Genomic DNA, 27,644 nt, shown 5'->3' on the forward strand with positions numbered 1-27,644 from the left:
GCACGAAAGCTGCTCAAAACCCACTGCTACTCAGGCAAAGAGCATCAAGTCAGACTGGCATTGTGGTTCTGAAGTCAGCCTCTCGAAAGTGTTGTCATCAGGCTCCGGAGCTGGCACTTTTCCTTCTCTAGTGGGTAAACACACACATTTCCTCTATAGCACTCATTAGGTAATGGAGCCAAGAAGGCCCATAACTCATCACTGACAAATTTGTGCCAGATCTTGGATATGAATTTTGGAGGATGTTCAAGTACTCACTTGGATCTCTATAAAGTTATGTCTAAAATGCAATGCTTTGCTTTAATGATAATCTGGGCTTGAATGAATCACAGTCTCTCAAATCATGGGAGACTCTCCGTAAATACAGCATTAACATGTTGCAAAACTTTGTTAATGTCATAATGGTGACATCATAGTCCCAGTCATCAAAAATTTGTTCTCTAATTTTAGTTCTTTCTTTTCTTCCCAGAACGTGTTTATATACATGCTACATTGGTATGTAAACTATAACTCTAAATGTAAGGATGACTTTAACTCCTCCCATCAAGTCCATGGCAACAGTGGCAAATCTAACTTCATGGAATTTCAAGAGCAGAGCTACTATTAGCAGAAAAATTAGCACTTGAGCTGAGGTAAAAACATTAGGTACGGTGGGTATTAGAGTTTTCTGTGTGGCAAATCAGTAGAAAATACAAATTTACATTTTGGCCTCATTTAACAACTATGCAGGAATTAGTTAACCTAGGAAAAATAAAATTGGGCAAAAGACCTCAGGAAAATGAATGGCAGACATAAAATCAATTTAACTTTAGTGTGTGCAATAATTTATATTCCAATCCTTTGCTTTACTAGATGCTTCTGATCTTTTTCTTCTTGACTCTTACCAGATACCGTGTTCCTTCAGCAGAATATTTTCTTGTTTCTTCATGATCAAGGGTTATAATCTACTCATATGACTCCTCACAAATGTGGGGCATTTACATCTAGAAACAATTTGATAGCAATCACAACTACTACCATATGAAAGGGATTTTTGCAAAAGCATAAATACAATAAAAGGATAAAAGATTTGGGGGAGAAGCTCCCAACATGTTTGTCTTGTAATATAAATCCTGAAGCAAAGCGATATAGCTCTACTTGAAATATGTTTATATAGATCCCCTTGTGAAAAATTTTTTGAGAGACTGTGTATCAATTGAATAGATTTGATGGCATGAGAAAACATGATAGTTGCTTCAAGTTACAATCCTATAGGCACAGCAATCAGTGTTATGTGACGATATAAATATCCTTCATATTCTATATGAAAGACAAACACTAAAGCCCAGGAAGTTTAATTAACAAATAAATCTGTGATAGTTGCTATTATTCAACCACATTTTAACTAATGGGAAAAATAAGGCAAAATAATCTTATGCATACTTGCCCATAGGAAGTTGATATTTCTAAAGAGAGATATTATGAGTTTTGCAACAAATAGTTAAATTGAATTCTGTTTAAAAGCTGGCATTATTTATATCTTTTAACATAAACAGATTGCAGTTTAATAAATCTCCTGAGATATTTCTACACTGCTGTTTTTTATTTTAAGATTGAAGGGATTTTTCCTCTAAATAATTATCATTCAGTTTAGTTTCAGCTAAGTTGTGTTCTAATTTTAGACAGCTAAATGATACATCTCAACAGAATGCTCACAGTCTCTTTTCATTTCCATTTTACATTTTCATTATTATTCAATGACTGACAAAGGAAATATTTCATTAAAATTTAATTTTAACCTTATGAATAATAATGAATATTGTTTTGGTAATACCCCCCAAAGTTGACCACTTCCCAACAAATCTCATTATGACATTTATTGAGAGCACATCCTAGATGTTTAAATTATAGTCAACTATTAACAATAAATAATGTGACATTGTGGATAGTAATAAAAAGGGTGCCAGATAATATTTTTAAGAGACATGAGGCTTCAGTAAAAGATGACCAGAAACCCATTGTAGCCATAGCAATGGTTGCTATTTTTACTTTCTGAAAGCAACATAGTTAGTCTCACCCAAATGGTGCACATTTCTGCTTCTCATTCTGTGTAGTTCACAGTCTTGTTCAATTATGGAGAATAAGGACATTTTGGAGCAAAACAGGTCCCTGATCAGCACTAAAGTGAGATGCTGTTTAAAGGAACTTAGGAAAGCCTATCGTTAATCATTTAAAGCATGGTAAATTCCCACTTCTCGAATGGGGTTTCAATGCATGTACTTTAAATGTTTTGCTATGGCAATTTGCAGCAATTAGTAAAACCCCTTAGTGACTTCAATCATGAGATTTAAGAGGAAATGAGAAGCAATCTCCAAAAGAGGAAAACAACCACCATGTTGTGGCAGGTTCTCAGGATACTTTCCTAATGTAGGATTGCTGTTATTCCAAAAGCACAGTTCAAATGATTCAAGACCATCTTGTGACTTAAAGCCCTTGGACAAGTGGTTATATTTCATGAAATCATATATTTTGATTCATTGAACATAAATACACCTGTGTAAATATGGATAGGAAGATACTTGCTGGAAAGAAACTGTAAGCAGAGTAAAAGGATAGAGAGTGAATAAGAGTAACTATATCCACATATGATAATATGGTGATTGGCAGGCCTTTCTAAACTGGGGACATATGATCTGGTGACTTTAAGGAAGGGGCAAGTAGGTTTGTGAAGATATGTATGAAAAGTGCTCAAAGCAGCAAGAGCAGGAAGTGAAAAATTGCTGGAACATGTTTAGTACATTTGTGGAAGAACAAGGAGGCCATTGTGGCCAGTGGAGAAACAGAACACAAATCAATAAGCGCTGAGGTCAGAGACATGGGTCAGGTATAGATCATGTTGGGCCTTACGGGTTGTGGAATAAACTTGGATTTATTTTTGAATATGATTAACAGCCTTTGAAGGCATTTGAGCAGAGGAGTGAAATGGTCTGATTATATATATTCAGATGATCATTCTGACCTTTTTTTTTTTTTTTTTTTTTTTTGAGACGGAGTCTCGCTGTGTCTCCCAGGCTGGAGTGCAGTGGCGTGATCTCGGCTCACTGCAAGCTCCGCCTCCCGGGTTCACGCCATTCTCCCGGCTCAGCCTCCCAAGTAGCTGAGACTACAGGCGCCCGCCACCTCGCCCGGCTAGTTTTTTGTATTTTTAGTAGAGACGGGGTTTCACCATGTTAGCCAGGATAGTCTCGATCTCCTGACCTCGTGATCCACCCGCCTCGGCCTCCCAAAGTGCTGGGATTACAGGCTTGAGCCACGGCGCCCGGCCGATCACTCTGACTTTTATTTGAAGAGCTCTGGAGCAAGATCCTTTAAGATACTTACTGAAATAGTTTAGACAGGAGACTCTGGTGGTTTGCATCAGAATGGCCACAGTGTCAATAAACAGCGAGGGCTCCTCCCACAATGCCTTATCCTTTTTAAGAACCACTGTAGTTACTTTTTTTCTAAAATTTCCTTCCAGAACTTGATGCAGTATTTGGCATTTAAAAGTATATCTTGATTTAGTAAATGTATAAAATGACAGAAGACTCAATAAAGCCTCGGATATTCAAACTTACCAGTATGACTAATTAAGACAAATTGAAGTAGTAAAAAGACATAATTTCATGGAATTCCTGAGGTTTATCGTGGAATACATATATTGATTAGATGAGAGTATAAACTGTTTCAACAAAATAGATAATATAGAAGGGTTTAAACCAGCTTTTTAAAAATGTTGAGTTCACTCATATTTTAATCCAAAAACAAGTGTCAAATGCAGTGACAATATTTTGAGTTAAAATAAAAACAAAATTTTAAAGTTCAAAACTAAAAACTAATGCTTTCTAGAAATATGTATCAGTGATATGATGATTTTATAAAACACATACACATCACACACACACATACCTCTGAACGGATTATTTAAAATGTATGTTTTTACCACTTATAAAAGGAAGTTACGATAAATAGGGAACATCATATATTTAAAAAACAGTTATCTAAGCAATTGCATTTCCCCTCTCAACTCCCAGCACAATTTGTTAGATCTATAGTTCCATAAAATGCCATAGGCAGAGTTTACTTTTATTTCAGAAATGTGTTACTTAAAAAAAATTATGGCTGGGCGCAGTGGCTCAAGCCTGTAATCCCAGCACTTTGGGAGGCTGAGACGGGCAGATCACGAGGGTCAGGAGATCGAGACCATCCTAGCTAACACAGTGAAACCCAGTCTCTACTAAAAATACAAAAAATTAGCCGAGTGAGGTGGTGGGCACCTATAGTCCCAGCTACTCAGGAGGCTGAGGCAGGAGAATGGCATAAACCCAGGAGGCGGAGCTTGCAGTGAGCTGAGATCGCCCCACTGCACTCCAGCCTAGGCGACAGAGCGAGACTCCATCTCAAAAAAAAAAAAAAAAAAAAAAAAAAAAAATTATATGTGGAGAAATGTCAACTAGATAGCTCTTCAGTTACTGTAATTATACTCAATGTATATTGAATAATGAATCAATATCAAAATGTACATTCTCTTTTATATTGTATCAAAGGAATTTGTATTGAAATTCTTTTCATTCAACTTTTATTAATAATTTGATGAAGATTAAAGAACATGCTAATCTATTTTGTGATAATCTACAGCTGAAAGGTGCAGTTAAACTGTTTGTTAAAAGATAAAATATAGTGTCAATAAATTATCATAAAACATAAAACTAGTTAAATGAACTATAATGGCATTACACATAGAAAATATAAGGTTAGAAAAAAGAATACAATGCTTAAGGTATGACTAGGTTAGTGGCTACTTATAAGAATGAGAAATCAGAGTTAACTGGATAAAAGCATAACTCTTAACTGATGTTAGCATATGCCTTAACGCCTTAACATTTGGTTTACCTCACTTTGGAAGCCTTCCTGCTCCTGCAATGCTGGGTTTTATACCCTTCTTCTACCAATAAATTGGTTTGGCCAATGCTAACACCAAAATAATGAGGTGTAAGATTATGAAATAATAAAAACTCTGGATTTCTTTGAACCTTAATTAATGTGAATAATCTTTACAGTTTGGTTTAACTCTAAGGGCACAGATATGCCAGAAGAGAATCCTGATGCTACTCATAAGGTCCTAAGGCCTGTCTTTCAATTGCTCCTTTTACATTTTTTTTTATTAATTCAAGAAATCTCCATTTCCTCAAAGGTGGAAATAATATGTTTTTCTGATTACTCACCTCTAGTGTTTAACAACATGCCTTCCACTATGTATACCACCTATTTATTAAAAACAATTATTTCAAGTAAATGAAGGGAACTAAGGTGGCTACAAATGTGAGAAATCACAGAAGAGCCTCAGGACTGAGTAAAGCCTGCCTACCAGCCTACTAGCCATTACACTTAAGAGTCATCTACTGGATCACAGACCAAACTTCAATAGCAAAAATATTTTGCTAACTCACACCCTGTAAAACTAAGACAAGAATTCAGCTACAAATAAAGACCCATAACAAAACCTTGACCCTCTGAAAATTTCCAGAAATAAAGTAAACTGATTATAATCAAATTACACCACAGTTAAAGGAACATCAGCCCACAGAGATGAAAAAGAACCAGCACAAGAACTCTGGCAACTCAAAAAGCCAGTGTGTCTTTTTTTTTTTTTTCCTCCAAATGACCACAGTAGCTCCCCAGCAAGGATTCTTAACCAGTTAAAATGGTTGAAATGACAGACATAGAATTCAGAATATGGATAGGAATGAAGATTATGGAAATTAAGGAGGAACTCAAAACTCAATCCAAGAAATCTAAGGATTACAACAAAATGGATCAGGAACTGAAAGACAAAATAGCCATTTAAAGAAAGAATCAAACTGATCTGATAGAGCTGAAAGACACACTACAAGAATTTTACAACACAATTGCAAATATTAACAGCAGAAGAGACCAAACTGAGGAAAGACTCTCAGAGCTGTAAGACTGGTCCTCTGAACTAATTTAGTCAGATAAAAATAAATAAAAAATGAATAAAAAACAACAAACAAAAACTTCAAAAAACATGGAATTATGTCAAGAGACCAAATCTATGACTCACTGGTGTCCCAGGAAAAAAGGAAAGTATGCAACTTGAAAAACATATTTGAGGATGTCATTCATGAAAATTTCCCCAACCTCACACAAGAGGCCAACATTCAACTTCAGGAAATGCAGAGAACCCCAAGACACATACTCATTAGATTCTCCAAGGTCAACATGAAAGCAAAAATATTAAATGCAGCTAAAGAGAAGAGGCAGGTGACCTACAAGTGGAGCCCTAGAAGGCTAACAGCAGACCTTTCAGCAGAAACCTCATAAGACAGAAGAGTTTGGTCATCTATTTTTGGCATTCTAAGCTCAACACGTGATCAAATGGACTTAACAGATATTTATAGAACTCACTTCTCAAAATCAAAATAATACACTTTCTTATCAGCACATGGCATGTATCCTAAAATTAACCACACAACGCAGCATTAAGAGGAAAGTTTATAATACTAAACACCCACACAAAAAAGTTAGAAAGATCTCAAATTAACAACCAAACATCACACCTTGAGGAAATAGAAAAAAGCAAACCAACCCCAAAGCTAGCAAAAGACAAGAAATAACCAAAATCAGAGTAGAACTGAATGAAGTTGAGACATAAAAAAACATACAAAAGGTCAATGAAAGTAGAAGTTGGTTATTTGAAAGAATAAATAAGATAGAACACTAGCAAGATCAATAAAGACAAAAAGAGAATATCCAAATAAACATATTCAGAAATGACAAAGCTGACATTACAAACAATCTCACGGAAATACAAAAAATCTCCAGAGACTACTACAAAGACCTCTATGCACACAAGTTAGAAAATCTAGAAGAAACGGATAAATTTCTGGGAATATACAGCCTATTAAAACTGAACCAGGTATAAATTCAAATCGTGAATAGACCAATAATTCATTCTGAAACGGAATAAGAAAAAAGGCTACCAACTAGGAAAAGCCCATGTCCAGATGGATTCACAGCCAAATTCGACCAGACATGTAAAGAAGAATGGGTACCATTCTTACTAAAACTATTCCAAAAAATTGAGTAGGAGACATTCTTCCCTAACTCATTCTATGAGACCAGCATCATCCTGACACCAAAACCAGTAGAGAGACAAAACAAAAAAGAAAATTATAGGCTAATATCTTTGATAAACATAGATGCAAAATCCTTAATAAAATACTAGCAAATTGAACCCAGCAGCACATCAAAATGCTAATCCATCATGATCAAGTAAGCTTTATCCTTGGGATACAAGGTTGGTTCAACATATGCAAATCAATAAATGTGATTCATCACATAAAGAGAACTATAAACAGAAACTATATAACCATATCAATAGATTCAGCAAATGCTTTCAATAAAATTCAGCTTTCCTTCATATTAAAAATCCGCAACAAACTAGGCATCGAAAGGACATACCTCAAAATAATAAGAGCCATCTGAGGCAAACCCATAACCAGTATCATACAGAACAGACAAAAGCTGGAAGCACCACCCTTGAAAACTGGCACAAGACAAGGATACCCTCTCTCATCACTCCTATTCAATATAGTACTGAAATCCTAGTCAGAGCAATTGGGCAAGAGAAAGAAATAAAAAGCATCTAAATACAAAGAGAGGAATTCAAACTATTCCTGTTTGCAGTCAATATAATTTTGTAACTAGAAAACCCCATTCTCTGCCAATGGCTCCTAGATCATATAAACAACTTCAGCAAAGTTTCAGGATACAAAATCAATGTAGAAAAATTAGTAGCATTTCTATACACCAGCAACATCCAAGCTGAGAGCTAAATTAAGAATGCAGTCCTATCCACAATAGCCATAAAAAAGATAAAATACCTAGGAATAAAGCTAACCAGGGAGGTGAAAGATCTCTACAATGAGAATTACAAAATGTTGCTCAAAGAAATCATAGATGAAATAAACAAATGGAAAAACATTCCATGTTCATGATAGGCAGGATGAATATTGTTAAAATGCTATACTGCCCAAAGCAGTTTACAGATTCAATGCTATTTCTATTGAACTACCAATGACGTTCTTCACTAACTAAATAAAACTAAACACAGAACTAAAAAAAGCTATTTTAAAATTCATATGAAACCAAAAAAGAGCCTGAATAGCCAAAGCAATCCTAAACAAAAAGAACAAGGCTGGAGGCATCACAGAATCTGACTTCAAACAATGTTACAAGGCTACAGTAATAAAAACAGCATGGTACTAGTATAAAATAGACACATAGACCAATGGAACAGACTAGAGAGCCCAGATATAAAGCCATACACCTGAAACCATCTGATCTTTGACAAAGCTGACAAAAACAAGCATGGGGAAAGGACTCCCTACTTAATAAATGGTGCTATGATAACTGGCTAGTCATACAGAGAAGATTGAAACTAGACCCCTTCCTTACACCATATACAAAAATCAGCTCAAGATGGATTAAGGCTCAAATGTAAAACCTAAAATTATAAAATCCTTGAAGAAAACCTAGGAAATACCATTTTAGACTTAAGCTCTGGCAAATATTTCATGATGAAGACATCAAAAACAACTGCAACAAAACCAAAAATTGACAAATGCTACTGAATCAAGCAAAAAAGCTTCTGCACGGCAAAGAAAACTATTGACACAGTAAATGGACAACACACATAATGGGAGAAAATATTTGTAAACTATGCATCTGACAAAGGTCTAATATCCAGAATCTATAAGGAACTTAAACAATTTAACAAGCAAAACATTCACAAACCCATTAAAAAGTGGGCAAAGGATATGAACACTTTTCAAATAGCCAACAAGCAAATGAAAAAAAAAATGTTCAACGTTACTCATCATTAGTGATCACTAATCACTGCTAATGGGGATATAAATTACTTCAGCCATTGTGGAATTTTGGAGATTACTCAAAGAACCTAAAACTGAACTGCCATTCAACCCAGTGATCCCATTATTGGGTGTACACCCAAAGGAAGTCATTCTACCATAAGGACACATGCATGTGTATGTTCATTGCAGCACTATTCACAATAACAAAGACATGGAATCAACTTAGGTGCCAATCAGTGGTAGACGGGATAAGTAAAATGTGGTAAATATGTACCATGGAATACTATGTAAGCCATAACAAAGGACGAAATCATGTTTTTTTGCAGCAACATGGATGGAGCTGGAGACCATTATCCTAAGTGAACTAAAGCAGGAACAGGAAACGAAACATCGCATGTTCTTATTATAAGTGAGAACTAAACGTTGAGTACACATAGACAAAGAAGGGAACAATAGACACTAAGACCTACATGAGGATGAAGATAGGAGGAGATTGAGGATCAAAAAAAAATACCTATTGAGTACTATGTTTATTATCTAGGTGATGAAGCAACATGTACACCAAACTCCTACAACTTGCAATTTATCTATAGAATCAACCTGCAAATGTATCCCTAAAATTAAAAGTAAAACAAAATAAAATAAAGTATCTGATATCTCAAAAATCACCAAATATTCCACAGAGCTGTAATTACCAGAACAAAAGATAAATGTAACAACATTAATGAAAACACTAACAAATTATGTAATGAAATGCATGCTGCCTATCATGCTAATATACTTTTACAAAGATTAGTGAGATTTCATTGGGAAAGAGTTTCTGAATTTTCTTATTTTAAGATAGTTTCAGCGCTTTTTAAGTGGGCTAGACATTCCAAAAGATATTGAAAGAAAAACAAATACAGTGTGGAACACTGGATCACAGAGCAGTGCAATGTAGTTAAAGTAATATTTAGAGGGGAATTTAGTTTCCCAAATGCTTATTCAACAATAGAAAAATGACTGAAATTAGGAGGTATAAATTTATTTTTAAGTATACCATGGAATACTATGCGGCCATAATGATGAATGAAATAATGTCCTTTGCAGCAACATGGATGCACTTAGATGTCATTATCCTAAGCAAATTAACCCAGAAACAGAAAATGAAATATTACATATTCTTACGTATAAGTGGGAGTTAACCCATTTATGGGTTAACACTGGGCATACTTGCACAAAAAGATGGGAATAGGAGATACTAGGAACTACGGGGCATGAGGAGTGGAGTGGGCAAGTACTGAAAAACTACCGACTGGGCACTATGCTCAGAACCGGAGTAACAGGTTCCATCATACTCCAGACCTCAGCATCATGCAATATATCCTTGTAACAAACCTGCATACATATCCCCTGAAACAAAACTAAATGTTGAAATTTTAAAAGTGAAAAATAAAAAAGTTAGTGCAAACAACATTTTTTAAAAGTCAGAAAAAATTTAGAGAAAAATAAAATAAATGAACAGAGACAAAAACTGGCTTTTGAAGTAAGTCATAAAAGTGACAAATTTTTGGCCTGGGGCAATGGCTCATGCCTATAATCCAAGCACTTTGGGAGGCCAAGTTGGGCGGATCACCAGAGGTCAGAAGTTCGAGACCAGCCAGGCGAACACGGTAGAACCCTGTCTCCACTAAAAATACAAAAATTAGCCAGGCGTGGTGGTGCATGCCTTTAGTCCAAGCTCCTCGAGAGGCTGAGGCAGGAGAATCACTTGAGGGGAGGTGGAGGTTGCAGTGAGCCAAGATCACACCACTGCACTCCAGCCTGGGCAACAGAGTGAGACTCCATCTCAAACAAACAAACAAATAAAAAACTGAAAAATTTTTGTAGAAATAGATTAAGAAAGTAGAAAAAAAATCTGAAAAAAGTATATAAATTTAAGCATCGCAGGCATTACAAAAATCTTATGAGGACATAAGAATAGGTAAATAAATTTGTGTTAATAAATATAAACATTTAGATATAATGGACAAATTACTAGAAGAATACCATTAGTTCCAGAAGAAATAGATAATCAACTACTACTTTAACTACATAAAATGTTAGCCAAGTGGTTAAAAATGTATGCTCCAAGGAAAGTTCAGGTCAACAGAGCTTCATCCATAAAAAAATCCATAATGATCACTAAAGAAATAATTTTAGTTTACAACAAACAATTATGAAGTATAAGAAACAGCAAGTATTAAACAGTCATTTTATGAAGCTGTCATTATACTGTTACCAAAACTTGACAAAGACTTGATAAGAATAGAAAATTTGGGGCCAATATTAATTCATAGGTAAAGATTGGAAAATGCCAAACAAAATATTAACAAATCAAATATAGTTATTATAAAAAGAATGATTTAGTCTAGAATAACAAATATGGTTTCTGTTAGAAAAGCAACAGATATAATTTACCCAAATAACAGATTAAAGGAGAAAATTTATCTTATCTATATTAATAAATGCAAATGAACAGAAACTTTTAATAGAATCAGCACCCCTTCAGGTTAAAAGAAAGTCACAAACTCTCAGCAAAACAGATTCAGAAATAACATAAGTGTATTTGTTAAAGTGCATACTGTATTTGTATTGTGTTAATAAACATGATAAAATGTATTTACATTAGATAAATTGATCTAACAATAGACAGGCAGAGAAAATCTCAAAATGAGCACTTAAATTCCTTTTGTGAGAATCATAAAATGCCAGAAGTAGCCATTATTACCAACTATTCAATGTTACACTGCAGTTTTTAGCAATTATAATAATAGGAGAAAACTAAAACTAAAATTATAGGTCTAGAATAGAAAAAAAATTTTTTAAATCACTGTCATTACTATCAAATATGAGTGTCTACATTTTGAAAATCCAAAATAAACTATTGGTAAATGTTTTGAATTAATAGAAAAGCTTAGAACATTTTCTAAATTCATATCAGTGTTAAGAGTTATTAACATTTCTATATTACAATTACAAACAATGAGGAATTTCAATATAATCATTATGTGAACAAAATCAACATAATATTAGTTTACTAAGATTAATACTAAACATAATCTGAGAACAAAATTACAAAGCCATCCTTAAATATAATAAAGAATTAGCAAATAAATATAATACTGTACCATAGAATAGACTATTCTATATTGGAAAATATCAATAATCCCCTAATTCATCCATAGGCTAAACACAATTAAAAAATTCCCACTTTTTTGTGCGTATCTTCATATGTTAATGTGAAATTTAAAACTGAATGCAAAATTTTAAGGAAGAATACAGTGTAAGAATGACAACAAAAAGAAGAGCAAGAATGTAGCTCTTTTTTGGTAAGCTATACCAGCTATTAATAGCTGTAATAAAGATATAGTACATTAGCTATTGTGGCATTAGCATAGGGATTTTTACTCACAGAACAAGATTGAGAACCCAGAAAGAGAACACACAAATATGGGAACTTAATTTATAATAGAGTCAATAGTTCAGAGCAATGGAAGGAAAGACAAATTTCTTAATAAATGTTGCTAATAATTGGTTAAGTGAATAAAAACTAAATAAATATTGGATCCCTACCTCACATTATATAAAAATGAACACTAGGTGGATTTAAGACCCAAATGTAAAATGTAAAATTATCAAGTTTATTTATTTATTTATTTATTTAGAGACAGGGTTTCCAGCCCAGGCTGGATAGCTCACTGCAGCCTCGAATTCCAGGCTCAGGTGATCCTCCTGCCTCAGCCTTCCATGTAGCTGAGACTACAGGCACATGTCACCACACCTGGAAGAATACATATATATTTTTAATTGTAGAGATGAGGTCTCACTATGTTTCCCAGGCTGCTCTCAAACTCCTGGGCTCAAGCAGTCCTCCCTCCGCTGTCTCTCAGTGTGTGGGATTACAGGTGTGAGCCACTGTGCCCAGCCAAAATTATCAAATTTTTAAAAGACAATGTAGAACATCAGTATGACCTATCTTTTACAAATGATTGCTGAATTTGGCTATCTCAAAATTGAAAACTATTCATTAAACCATACATAAAGAAATTTTTTAAAATAGTCTACAAAATGTAGGATAAGTGCTTGTCACTAAATATAACCACCAAAGGATATAATTTAAAATAAATCAAGAACACTGTGTGGAGCAAATAATTCAAAACATGGAAACAGAAATGAATAGGACCTTTACCAAAAAGGAAGAACAAATGGCCCAAAAGCATAAAAAAGATATCAACCACATTTTAATGTGTTTGCATTAATAAAATGCAAATCTAAGTAACAGTGAGAGACTATTTCATATCACCAAATTTGGGGAAAAAGTCAGACAATTTCAAATATTCACAAGGATGTACAGCAATGAGAATTCTATCCGTTACTGATTGAAATGAAATTGGTGTATCAATTTTGGCAGCTAGTCATGCCCTAATAAAGTTCAACTGTGCATTCTCTAGACATACAAATCTACTATTAAATATGTACCTTAATAAAATATTGTCTCTACCCCAGAACCATGCACAAGAATACTTATAGCAGCATTATACACAACAACTAAAACTATTCAAAGGCCCACCAAGAGGACAATGTTACAGAAAATTTAACAACAGTAAAAATGAACCAACATTTCACGCATTGATCTAGATAAATCTCAAAAATATTTTTGAGTGAAAGAAGAAAGTCATACAGTAAAATTAAATTTTTAGATAAAGGTCAAACACTGGCAAAACTTACCAGTATTTGATTCAGGATAAATACACTGGCAGTAAAAACTACAGAGAAAAATAATAAACACAAAATTAAAGTCTTGGACTTTAATGGCACAAATGATCCTTTTTCTTGTCCTATATATGAAATACACAGATGTTATTTGATTTTGACTCTGTACCTGAGTGTGTGTGTACACACATGTATGTTTTAATGCATTTTTCTTTATGATATATTGCATTGTATAAAAATAATAAATTTTAGTGTATAAATTTATCATATATCCTCCAGTGAAAAAAAAATTCTACTATTTAAAAGCTTTTTATTACACAAAGAATTTGTACTTAAAAACTTGTGATATTACCAATTTCTTTTGTAGATCAGTTTTCCCTTGGTCCAAGCAAAGATGAAGATAGAAAAGACAAGTTTATTCAGGAGGTGGAAAGGGTGGTATGAAGCATATATAAATGTGAAGCACTGGATTTTGTATTCAAAACTCATTAGTACAAGCAAAGGATAGGCATGCCAATTCATGTTAAAGTAACTTAGATGGATTAATAATTACAGTTATCATTAGTCGAGTTTCCAATATGTCCAAATAATTGGACAATTACTGTAGGTATATTATCTTTAATCCTTAAATAAATTCTACAAAGTAGAATATCAGAAACAGAAATCGATTCACCACAGCGCCTGTATGGAAATGCTAGGATTTGAACCTAGGTGTGTCTTTCTCCTGTTGTGTCCTTGCCATTACTCCATATTGTCCAAATATTATTATTTAACAGTGGAGTATAATGGACCATGATAAGACCTGGTTCTTAATCCAGAGCTGGAAATTATTAGCTGCTTGAACTTGGATAAAATTTAATAAATTCATAGGAACTCAGTTTTATTTAATTTGGGATACCTATCAGAGTTATTCTGAGATTTAAATAAAATACATATGCAAAGTACTTAGTAGAAAACATGCATTCAATAAATTTGGGCAATTTTATTATTATTATTAACTTGTGGAAGATTCAATTGGTAAGATTATGAAAACACTCCAAAAAACTTCAGCATCCTGGGGTCATAAGGAGAAACAAGTAGTTGGATTAATACAGGGTTGATTGAGCCAATAGAGGAAAAAGATAAAAGTACTAGAAAAGTGAGGATGCTGGTAAGGAACTCACTTTCACGACCATTCATGGGGTCACTGCCTGAGGTGGAAAGATGATAGAACCTGGAAGAAGTTGATTCTCTGAAAACAGGGAACATCTTTGGAATAAGCCGCTTTAATAAAGTTGAGGATAGGGCGTGGGGCAGGCCTTTTTTTTTGAAGAAAAGGAATGGAAGAAAATAAAAAAGACTGTAATTAAGTCAGCCATACCTGATACAGAGCTACGAACATTTCACAGCCCAGAACAATTTTGTTCCTAACTCTAGTTGAGTAAGAGGACCTCACACCGTGGCTAGTCATAATTCTGCTGCTGATTTGACCTTGAATGCAGTGTCTCATGGCTGCTGAGATGTCTTTACCAAACTGTAGCTGCTCTATTTCTGTGACATCCTCACTGAGAAAATAACTTACTTGGCTGAACAAAAGAATATGGGTTTCCTATCATGAGTTACTCACTTTCACTGGATTTCTACTTATATACCCTTCTGAATTTCTGTTCACAACAACCTAATCTTTAAGTCCTTCTAGAAAGACTTGTCTTTTGTTTGTTTGTTTGTTTGAGACGGAGTCTTGCTCTGTCGCCCAGGCTGCAGTGAAGTGCCATGATCTCAGCTCACTGCAAGCTACACCTCATGGGCCATTCTCCTGCCTCAGCCTCCCGTATAGCTGGAACTACAGGTACCCACCACCAGGCCCGGCTAATTTTTTGTATTTTTAGTAGAGATGGGGTTTTACCATGTTAGCAGGATGGTCTCGATCTCCTGACCTCGTGATCTGCCCACCTTGGCCTCCCAAAGTGTAAAGACTTATTCTTTCCTGCTACTTTGTCCTTTAACTCTAGCACAAGTCTAGAACTCTGCTACAAATAAACAGACCTACTTGATTCCATTTAACTGCCTGATTGCTTTTCCAACTATTGCCAACCTTAGAAACCCATCTGCTTGACCTGCTGGCTTGCTGTACGTCCTGCCAGTGTCTAGAAATGTTGGTAGAAATGAAATACTTCGCATTGCCAGTTAGATACACTTCAGCTCTAAGGAGTGAATCTTGCTCAAGATACATATCTACCAGGTCAAGTCTCGTTGACAAATCCCAGGATACCCCTAGAAATTATTAACAAGCAGTTGGGAATATACAGTACTATATATTTATTAAATTTTAATGACTTTTACTGCAGCTAATATTAAAAAGACTATTCATTATTTGTTTTCTCTCTGAAATTTGAAGTCACTTAGGTTCTGTCTAGTATCACCTCCAATATCCCCATGAAACATACTTTACTGTGTGCAGAAGAAATGCTAATTAGAGATCCTTTACGTGACAAATGAGACACTGCTGCGAGTGAAGTAGCACTTTGGCGTACACTGAACTTCATACCTGAGCGCATAGCCTCTTTCTGAATGCTTTCATAGTCATGCCAGTCCTTTCTTCTCAAACCATCTGTCCATGAATAGAATTGCCCATCTCCCAGGCCCAGTGGAAATGTCTGTGGAAAAGGAAAGTATTCAAGCATAAAAAGGAGGTATTTCCTTTTGCATGGTAGGTAAACACAGCCGGGCACATAATAGGCAATCAAAGAATATCTGTTAAATAAGTGAATCCTCTGTGTATAGTGAAAAGAAAGCTATCGCTGGTGACCAGATTTATACACATTTTAAATCTTTTTTTTAACCTTTAAAATGAGAGCACACCTCTCCCACAACAACTACCATTCCCTATTTTATTTCATCCAGAGACACTACTATTTAGTGTGTCACCTGTAAGCATAAATGCCGAGCTGTTTTTATTTGCCCAAAGTGTAAATATTGATGGTGCTACCAATTTTGGTGTTGCATTGAATTAATTTTGTTTGGGATTGGTACAGTTTTATTTATTTTGATCAAACATATCTGAACGGCTTTGTAGTAACATTAGCAACCATTCATTGAATGCTCACTATGTGCCAGGTTCTATGTTAAATACTCTGCATATAGAAGTTTTTTTAATCCTTATGATAGCCTCGGGTTGTAAATCCCCATTTTTCTGCTGAGTAAACTGAGGATCAAATAACTAAAATAACTTGAGGTAAACCACAGTGGCAGAGCCAGGACTTGGACCAGTTCTGTTAAGACCAAAACTGTGCTCTTAAAAACTATTAAATACTGTCTCTCATCTAGATTTCTGGAAACATAGTGCATGTTTACACTTATACTTAAAATTATCACCCATTCATCAACTATAGTCACAAAATACAGTTCATGCTTTTCCAAAGTCTAATATGTTATCATGTCAACGTGAAAATTATTTCTGTGTACATTGCTGAAGCTACTTCTTTTTTGTGGTGTTTATTTCTGGTAATAAGAAACAATAATCATTTTGAATAAAATTTATCTTCACAATCTTGTAGTCAAGATAATGTAAAATAAGTGTTTTCAAATTTACATACTCTTTTTTCTTTTGTTCTTTTTTGGAAATAAGTAATACATCAACTGAATGAAGAAAATAAAATTCTAGAAAGCAAAAAGAAAAAGTCAAGTTAGCCAAAAAATGAATAATTTCAGTGAGGTAATTTTATTCTAACAGCCTTTTCAAGATACAAAATGTCTTATTTCTTAGTTTTAGATAATATAGCCATTATGCTTTTGAAAAATTATCTACCTTTAGCCTATCTTCATAGTTTATAAAAGATATACTTGTTTTGAAAGGATAAAAATGGGGCATAATATTCTTTCCTTAAAAAATGTAGTTAAAATCAGAGAAAATATTTTCCCAATCAGGTGACTATAATCTACATATTTCAAAGAATTTGTTGCTCATAATATTGGTGAGCTCAGAAAAAAAGAGGGACAAATATACAAAGATTATGGTGAATTTATATAAAATATTAGGAATGATGATAATTTTTTAAAGGAAGATGAAACAAAAGTTATGGAAAAGTAAATAGAAAATGACATAGTAAAAGTAAAAGAAAATGGAAAAGTACAGGTTTGGCAATATATAGCAAACATTTTAAAAAGTCAAGCATTTTTTGAATTGATCATCTTATAATTAGAAATTTTAGAACTCAGTTATGCATAGAAAGTATTAAAGAATCAAATGAATACGAAATGCATAACCCATGTTTTGTCTCAGCCATGCATTTACAGTGCATGAAACATGGAGGTATTCTTGTGTAAACTCCAGTGTGTGAGCTCTCTCTCGGTACCAGGGACACTCTATTTTCCTTATTTTGATACATGTAAGATAGCAAATTCTTAATAAGTAGTAATATAATGCAGATTGAACAAAAGTTAATTGAACACAAAAGTTAACATTTACTCTCTCCAGAAGTCAAATGAAAACGACAATAAAGCATCAGATGCATCAGGAAAGATGATATTAGAATTCACATAAAGTTTCTGTAAATAGCTGGGAACTACTGGGAAGGAAGTATTTTTTATGGCACTGAATTTTCAAAATATGTACAAACTGGGGACATTTTATATATCCGATTGTCAGGTTAAAGGTGAAAAGATAAAGATTGACCATTTTTAATAAGGGGCAGTTAGACTCTTCTGGGTTCTCTCTTCCACTCAAACAAGGGGGTGAATTCTGAGGGCCATCCACTGTACTCCCACCCATGGAAGACTGGAGCGTGAATGGTATGTTCTCAGGCCACTAGAAACAGTTGAATATAAGGTTGTCAAACTGCAGTGAAAATCATGGTTCCATGTTAGCCTATGTATCAAACATTGTTAATGAAGGTATCTTCCTTTACTAGACCTCCAGAAAGCTGCCAGTCCACAGCTGACATCCTTACATAAGAGATGGAGGAATTTCTACTTGGAGAATTGAAATCAACTGGAAGAGATACAGTTACTGGTTCCTAGGTCCACACCCAGTAACCATGTGGGAAATAGCTTAATTAGCAAGCCCTTCTGTATACAGAGAACTTCATGTCACTATTTTCACGACTTCACTCATGAATATGAATAGGCAGCAAAGGATTTCCAGGGATTTCGGAGAGTCTTTAACATATAATTAAGAGGCCAAAAAGAAACAAAAAGCATACCAAACTTGAAGAAAACAGAGGCAATATAAGGTGCAGATAAAAACTTCAAAAATTCTAAATTTAATTTTCTTAAAGAACTTTAAGAAAAGTTCCTTCAGAGATACAGAAATTTTAAAAAGAAGCATTTAGAGAATCAGAGAGAGTTCCTGAAATGTAAAAATGTGATATCAGGGAGAGAAAAATTAAGAGACAGTTTGGAAAACGAAGGTCAAAGGAACCCTACTGAGAAACAGAAAAACAAACAAACAAATAAAATGAGAGACAGAGGGAAGAAATACAACATTGCAGAGAGATGGCAAAATAGTAGCAAATTCAGAGATCCTCCAGTCCCACTGCATAACGGAATGGAGAGAAGCTCCAGAAACAATGCCTCTGTGGGGGAACACACACACACACACACACACACACACAACTTCTTTCCTTTAAAAAAAACTTGAAATGAGAGTTACAGTTCTTCCAAAGAGATTAGAATTAATGAATGATATATGTTAAAAACTAAGCAAATGAAAAGTGTGCCAATTGATAAGGCTATAAGAAACAAAAACAACGTATAAAAAAGAAAGCCTAATCATAGCACACTGTTTGATTCAGATATGAATAATCTAACCGGAATATTGGCTTAACTAACATAACTATACTGGAGGTTGAGGGAAAGACTGGAATAAGACAGTTAAATAGATATTTTCTTTAATGGGAAGGCAGTAGATAAAACCAAAATAGGAAAAATAGAGAACAGTAATATACACGTTATCTATAAATATGGAGTCATACGACAGAATGAAAACAAAAGATTGACGTAGTTGCCCCTGGGTATCAGAAATTGCAAGCAGGGAAGGTGGGCAAGAGGATTGCTGGTTACCACCATAGTCTTCATAGTATGATGAGATTTTAAAAATTATTTGCAAGTATTATTTTATGTAAAACATAAATCTCAAATAAAAATTGTTAGACATTCTCAGCCACTATTAGTGCTCTAGCAAGGTGTGTTAGTATCAACAGAACACTTTATAATGGTAGGGGAATCAGGCTAAATCAGACCATCCGAAACTGCTTTAATAAAGGGTATCTGCGGGATTTGCTACACTAATATCTTTTTTATCGGTATCAATGCTACCCATAGACCAGCAGCATCAGCATTACCTGGGAATCAGTTCTTTTTATTATTATTATTATTTTTATTTTAATTAATTAATTAATTTATTTATTTTTGAGACAGAGTCTTACCCTGTTGCCCAAGCTGAAGTGCAGTGGGGCAATTCTGACTCACTGCAACCTCCACCTCCTCGGCTCGAGCAATTCTCGTGCCTCAGCCATCTGAGTAAACTGGGATTACAGGCGTGAGCCATCGCACTCGGCCATCCTGGAAACTTATTAGAAATAATTCCTTTTTCCCAACTCAGGTCTAGTAAATCAGAAACTAACAGAGAGACAGAAATCTGTATGTTAACAAATTCACCAGGTGATTCTGAGGCTTTCTATGGGTTGAGAACCTCTAATCCGTATGATTGGAATGTGACACAATAGTCACCTTTAAAAAAAAAAAAAAAAAGAAGTCAAATTCATTAACATATAATGTACCACAATCTACTGAAGAATCTTTTTTATATTGAGGGCTAATGACCAATATAAAGACTAGGTATGCTTGCATACCTAATAAATACATCTAAATCAATCTCAGTGCATTTGTATATAATTACATTGGTTTTGAAAGCTTAACCATCCAGTAGATGGTGCATAAGTATTCTGACCTTTCCTTTTACATGAGCAATCTCCAGTGCTCGGACCCATTTGCTTCTCTTTTGGATTGTACCATGTGTCCTCTGTTTGATTACAATAGTACAGATCCATTATCTACGACCTTGTAAAATTAATATATAAACAGTATTGTACCTTCTTGCGGCATATATTTCAGACCCATAATTAGGTTGGCCATTAATTTGTGGGCACTATTCCGGTTTTTCACCTTGAGGACTTTTTATTCATTGTGATATTGCTACAAATAATTAACTTGAAAAAATATCAGGGACAGAGGAGACGGAATCCATTAAGTAGAAACCACATGTAATAATGAGGGCTGGGATCCCAGAGTCCATTGAAACTAACATCCTTTTAGATAAGTCAAAAGAAACTATTTCCAAGGATAAAACATTACTCAAGAGCAACGTATTTACCAGAGGGAACAAATTAAAACACCCTTTGGAGTCAGGGATGTGACACAAGCACCTTTTGGGGACAGAACAGTCTTCAAAGGGATATGAAAACCAGGGTGTACTACTCTAGGGAGGGATGGGCTCTGGCGATGCCTGCTACTGGTATAAACTTTTAGTAATCTTAAAGCACCTCCCAAGGGCTGTTGGTCTGGAAATTCCTGGTGAATCAAAAATCTTTGTTTCTTTATCTCTAAATTAGAGCAAACTTATTTGTCATAACTACAAATGCGATGACAATAAAAGTACACATTTGTGAAACTCTGTGAAGAAAAGATTATCTGTATTCTAAAACCTATCTTAGGTTTCATAAATCAATCAATGAACTTTTATTGTCACAATCAACCATATACATATGATTCTATTTGTTCCTTAGAAGAAAATATGATGTAGTAGAGAAACGCTGGATTCAAAGCGCAGAAGATATAAATTAGAGTTTCTAACTATAGGCAAAAATTGGCATGTCCTCTAGGTCTTCTAGGTCTCTCAGCTCACATATGAAATTAGGGTAACAAGAACAATACTTACCTTACCCACATTACAAGGCTTTTTGAGTAGTAAATCTTATATATGATAAAGTGTGTGAAAGCCCTTGGTTTATCAAAACTTGATATATAAATGCCAATTGTTTTCATCATCCCTGCTATTTTTGATATTTGAGTTATTTCCATTGCCCTTGAAAAATCTTAACATAGTCACAGAGAGAACTCTTAAATCATTAAACAAATAATAAATTATGTGGTTGAAACTCTGTTACAGGAGATGTTAACAAAATATTGTGATGAGTATGATTCTTATATTAGGCATGATTAAGTTCTTATATATTGAAGACACCTAGGAAATGTTTTAAGCAAATGGAACACTACCAGAAAACTAACTGTATGGAGGACTGTATGGGAAAAAGGAGAAAACATATGTATATTCTTATGTAATTTTATCCACATGAAAACTAAGAACCAGGTGATAAACTGGAGTTCAGAAAGGTTTAGGTCATATCATTAATAAGTTCTTCAAGATCACATAACTAATTAAGTGGCAAACTAGAATTTGATCCAAATATGTCTGTCTTTAAATCTTATGAATTATAAAACCAAACAAACGTGGAGACTTTTTCTGATTCTCTCATTATTCATTTATTCAAACTTTATTAGATAAAATCACTTAGAAAAATGTTAAGAAATGAACCAAGAAAGATCAGGTAAAGCCACACAAAAAAATCATACACAGGTCTCTGAACTCTATGCACTGAGCAACAGGAAGTCAAGAAAGGCTCTCTAGCTGAAGAGTAATGGAATAAAATATTATGCGGAAATTAAGGTTTTTCTATTATTCTTCTAACATCTCTTTCCTTCCTCAGAACTCAATTACAGAACATGCAATGGGTCTCAAACAATCTACAGAGGAGTTTCTGTATTTTTGTATATGTACAAACATTGATAAATTAGTATTAGAACATAAAATTTTTTGGTAGAAAGAATTATCTTGTTATTTACATTCTAAATAAATTCTCAAATGTGTCATTGTTAACAATTTTAAGATACTGACCAAATAAAATAGGCCTTGAACTGATATCAGTTGCTAAAACTTCTAGTCAGTCCATGCTCTTGCCTTGTAAACATATCTGAAACAGGATCAGGATCTCAGATGTGTGAAGCAGGCAGAAAGATGTACTAAGGAGTGTAGTTCTTATATTTAGATCTTAAAATTTTTCAATAGAATCTGGAAATGAGTGTTATGTAAAATCTTGATTTAAAAATTTTAAACTAATTAAAATATTTGCAAAACATATTGTGCTGGATTATGTCTTTGGGGCATATCAAACCTTCAGTTACTAGTCTGAAAACTCGGGCCAAGCTTATGTCATAGTCTTAATCATGACTCCCATTCACTCTCTGCCTCAGAAATTGATGGCGTTATCTCTTATTGGTATAAACTTGATGAAGTTTACCAAGACCTGGAACTCGCAAATTTATCCTTTGTATTTATATCAGTATCTGGACAGTCTGAGAGCACAAAATGATTTTTCATGTACCATTTTAATGATACTTGCATAGTAATTCCCCAAGGTGGGTGTGTAGATCATTATAGCTAGTTAAAGACAAACATTGACAACATGGGGTGGTAAAGAGAGCTGCAAAAGTGAAAATGTCAGAGGCAGAGTCAGTTCTGGTATATGGTAATTAAATAATGCTTTGATTTTATTTTGAGGATTAAAAAAAAAACCAAAAAACTGAATGCCTTAATCCTCAGCATCCCAGATGAGATCATTTATCTGGATGATACATCTTTTACATTGACCACACAAATTACAGGGTGAAATTTTATCATATAGTGATGCTCACTTTTATGATACATATTTCCATATGGGATTTATTTGTAAGAAAAAGTTGCTATCACACCCACACTAACATTTGCTATTAAATAACTATATTAATGTGAATAAAGAACACATTGTAAGAGTTCTTACATCTCTTGCTTCCTGCTTCCATCATTCTGAAACTACTTTTTAATGAGATGTTCATTCTTTGGTGGGTGGAAAGATTAAACATCACTTGTTTGCACAGGTAGAGGTCAGATCACCCTCATTCTATGATTTTTTTTTTGGTGTGCTTGTGAGAAATTTCTGAAGATGCCACCTTGTTTAGATATGACTAATGTCTGGGTAGCTGTAAAGGAAAGAAAAAACATCTTGTGTTGATCCCCTTTTCTCCTATATTATTACTTCTTAAGTTTCAATAACATAGCCAGAATTAATTGTTAGTAAATAAAAGCTTCTGTTAGTAAGAAACCCCAGAGAGATAAGTAGCAAACTATTCTCATGAGAATAAAGAATAACATTATTAAGAGTAATTTTGTTAAAGGAAATGAACTGAAAGTGCCAGGTAAAATCCTGCCTGATATTAAGTAGGGTTAAGAACTCAGCAGTAGTTATAATCCAGCTGACATACAAAATTTCCATCTAAGCATATGATGTAGGATAGTTGTGCTACTGACCCTCAAAATTACTATAATTTTTACTTGTTTCCATCAAAACAGAAACCTGTTAGCTCAGCAGGAAAGCCCTCTGTATCCCTGCTTGCTATGCAGCTGCATACATTGTAGAAATAGTGAAAAGTTCAGCATCTTAAAAAAAAATGACAAATTTTCTGGTAACCTTTTTTTCCTCCAAGTATTCTCTTTGTGATTCCTAAGGGTGAAGAGTATTCTCTTTGTGATTCCTAAGGGTGCGCGTGCGCACACACACACAAATTCCACAAATTATTATGAATGTGGATAGCATTTCTGTAGAAACGTAAAAGCAATAAAGATTATTTCAAAAAAGGCACATATTATATTAACCTTCTAGAATCGTCCATCCCCCTGTTGATGGTGATTCAAACACTTATGGTTTTCTGGGTTCACTGAGGCTGGGTTTTACAACCTGTTGAATTTTTCTTCAGAAAGATATTGTATGGTGCTTCTAGAATTCCACCCTATCAATTTGTCAAGGAAAACACACAGTATTCTCGGTTGTTCTCCATAATCAATATTATCTTAAACTGTGATGCTATTTTCTTATTAATCTGAGCTCACTGTGTTATGACTAAAGGAAAACAAATAATACAGAAAGATGAAATGGGGATTAGGTAGAAAAAGCTATGATCTTTTTTCACAACAAGGGTGATAGTGACAAAGAAACCAAGAAAGAGTGTTAGTTTTCTCCAACTTGTATGTTACCCAGGTGCTTTCACATATCTACTAACAAAATAGACAGCTTGATAGTACAAGAACCAGAATCACAACTGAGTATATAAAATTATAATGCACTTAAGAAATGATTGGATAATAGCATGGCTAAGTTATCTGTTTCATATTCCTAAAATACATCTACATAAATATGCTTAATTTGACTATAGTTATCATCATGTTCACAAAAACCAAATCATTATTGCATCAGCCACATGTGCACAAATGTAGATAAGAGCTCAATATTGTCTTCAATTAGGTCTTCACTACTTTTAGTTTGTTGGAATTGTAAATGACTTCTGAAGTGATGATTTTAAATTTTTATCTGAAGAAAATTGTCCTAAATGGTGAAGACAATTGAAATATCCAAACTTTGTACTTGAAAGACTCAAAACAAACATGTTTTTTTGCCTGTCTGTCCTAATAGCTGAGTTGGTGTTTTAAGCTCATTCAATCTTTGGAAATATTTAATGAAAATATAAAGCCATTGTAAATCATAAAAAATTGAACAAACTTATTTTTCGTCAGGAGTATCACAACCTAACATGTAAAATGGATGATTGGTAAGTCAGACATGTTGTCTAGAGATATAGGGAAGGGGATATTTATACCATATTCCCCTTCTAGCACCAGTATTTTAGTGCTGATGTAATTTTATTCAATCCACCATTTGGCTGCCCACTCAACATGTATTTATTGAATGCCTGCTCTTGCACTAGAGATAGAGTGGTAAGCCAAAAGAAACAGCAGTTCTGAGGGAAATCATATTCAAGTAGAAGGAGGCCCTCATTCATATAACCAATATTAATTAAGTATCTAATGTGTGCCTGGCACTGTTTAGGTACTTGGGATTTATCAGTGACTAAAGCAGAGTGTCATGCCCTTGAAGAGCTTACATTCTACAGGTGTACTATTAAAAAAAACAAAGAAACTATACAATATTACCTTCAATGAGATCTTCTTAGGTTATTTAATCATTGTGAAGGGACAGAGGAGGACAGAGATGTGCTGAGTTTGAGAGACAATACATTTAAGATTTCTAAGACTTACAAGGAGAAATTTGTAACAGAGAATTGGATTTACTGGCTGAATGTATAATATAATATTTTCCACTGGAAAATTTAATTCTAAAAAAGTATTTCACAAGTTATTTTACTTACATATGGATATTGGTTCTTATGTGGGTAAGCAAGCATCTTTTCAGGCAGAAGTGCCAATACTTTTAAATATCAAAACCAGGTTGCTTTGCATTATATTGGCTATCTAGCATAAATATAATTTGTCTACAGTGTTCGGAGGAGGAAATAGTCTCAATTTCCTTGAATACCAAATGATAAAATGTCAAGACTTGACAAGTAGAAGAAAAAGCACTTAAAATCTAAATCTTAAAAGGGTCTTGGACCATGACTTTCACAGCTAATTATTTCAAATACCAGCAGAGACGTTTTTCAAGCTTTAATTTAAAATATCTTGTTCAACAAACTGTAGACATGAGAGACAATAGATCACTGTGTTTTCCTGGTATCTACTCTGTACTCTGAAAATAATTTACTTACGGGAAAACGACTTCGATTATTATAATTATAGCTTGCCGTCAAAAAGTTTTTTAAATTTAAAACACTTCGTTTTATAGAACATAGATATGGGAATTGAATAGCATATTAATAAATGTTGTGAAAGATTTATCTGCATTTGGTCATAAAACAAAAGTCTAGATAGCATTTATCATTTCTGTGTTAAGGATGTCATCTACATAACAATGCCATGTATTCTACTTTATTGCCTTTGATGTCTTGAAAATATCAACAAGTAAAATAATTCATATTAATAATGAGAAACATAGATGCCAAGGAATAACTTTTTAAAAAAAATAGTTAAGGGTTATTCTTTTGCCTGTATTTTTAAGAACAGAAGGATACGTATATATACACTAGTGTGTATATATATATACTGTCGATATATATATATACACACACTTGCTTAATCTGAGATATTATATTTTCTGATTGCAAAGAGATCTAATTAATAAATCCATTTTAATTTGGCTAACTTCTTTTTAACATATATTTATCTGCCTTCCCAAATGTCTGAAATAGACAGAAATTTAATATTCTTTCAGGAGTTAAAATAATTAGTGGTTAAGAACAAAAATTCTGGTCTCACTTTGTTAATCTATAAAATGGAAATAAAAAATTTTATCTCATGTAGTTGTAAGATGAATTTGATTTGCTTGTCAAATATCCATTATTATTATTTACTTATTATTACTTAATAAACTGTTAATGTACATGAATATACATCACAAATGTATCACTTCGTTAAATATATCACTTCATTAAAAATCCTGAACACTCTTGTCTTTCCGATTGTTATTAACTTTCAGGTCTTTAAAATTATTTAATATAACTACTCTAGAAATAAAGTATAAAAAATGACTATAGGGAATTTCTGGTTTCAGTTCCATCCTATATAAAGTTTGAAGATTGTCATTCTTGTCCTTACAAGAATAAAGCTGAACAAACTGAAAATCTGCATCTTTTCTTGGACCCATTAGAAAACTGAGATTTCAGAGCAAACCACTGCTCAGAATTTTAGAGAGATATGAAAATCCAGAGAGTCCCAAACCAAGGTCTCTTTTCTTAGAGCAGAAACTGTAGGAATCATGAACAGGTAAAAACACTTAAATGATAACTTTAATGAATTGATGGAAGCTGAGAATCAGAAACTCCTGGAGCTATAGTCTTAGGGAGGCCCCATTCTACACTAAGCATACCAGGTCATCATGAAGAAAATCCAAGAAAAACCCCCTCTGGTTCTGGCATAGGGAGAGAAAAAGTAACCTTTGTAAAATATGCCTAGAAGTTTCTCCATAACAAAGACTTACT

General features: G+C 33.9%; 1 protein-coding gene across 2 annotated transcripts in view; it reads right to left on the reverse strand.

Moving 5' to 3' along the window:
• GALNTL6 (polypeptide N-acetylgalactosaminyltransferase like 6) overlaps positions 1-27,644 on the reverse strand; it is a 1,210,113-nt gene that overhangs the window by 787,609 nt on the left and 394,860 nt on the right. For both annotated transcript variants that reach the window (XM_050792469.1, XM_050792470.1), the window contains one exon: positions 16,174-16,282. In XM_050792469.1, coding sequence (XP_050648426.1) covers positions 16,174-16,282 — 109 coding nt within the window. The remainder of the gene's footprint in view (positions 1-16,173; positions 16,283-27,644) is intronic.

The sequence above is a fragment of the Macaca thibetana genome, chromosome 5, assembly GCF_024542745.1.
Source record: "Macaca thibetana thibetana isolate TM-01 chromosome 5, ASM2454274v1, whole genome shotgun sequence".
NCBI lineage: Eukaryota > Metazoa > Chordata > Mammalia > Primates > Cercopithecidae > Macaca > Macaca thibetana.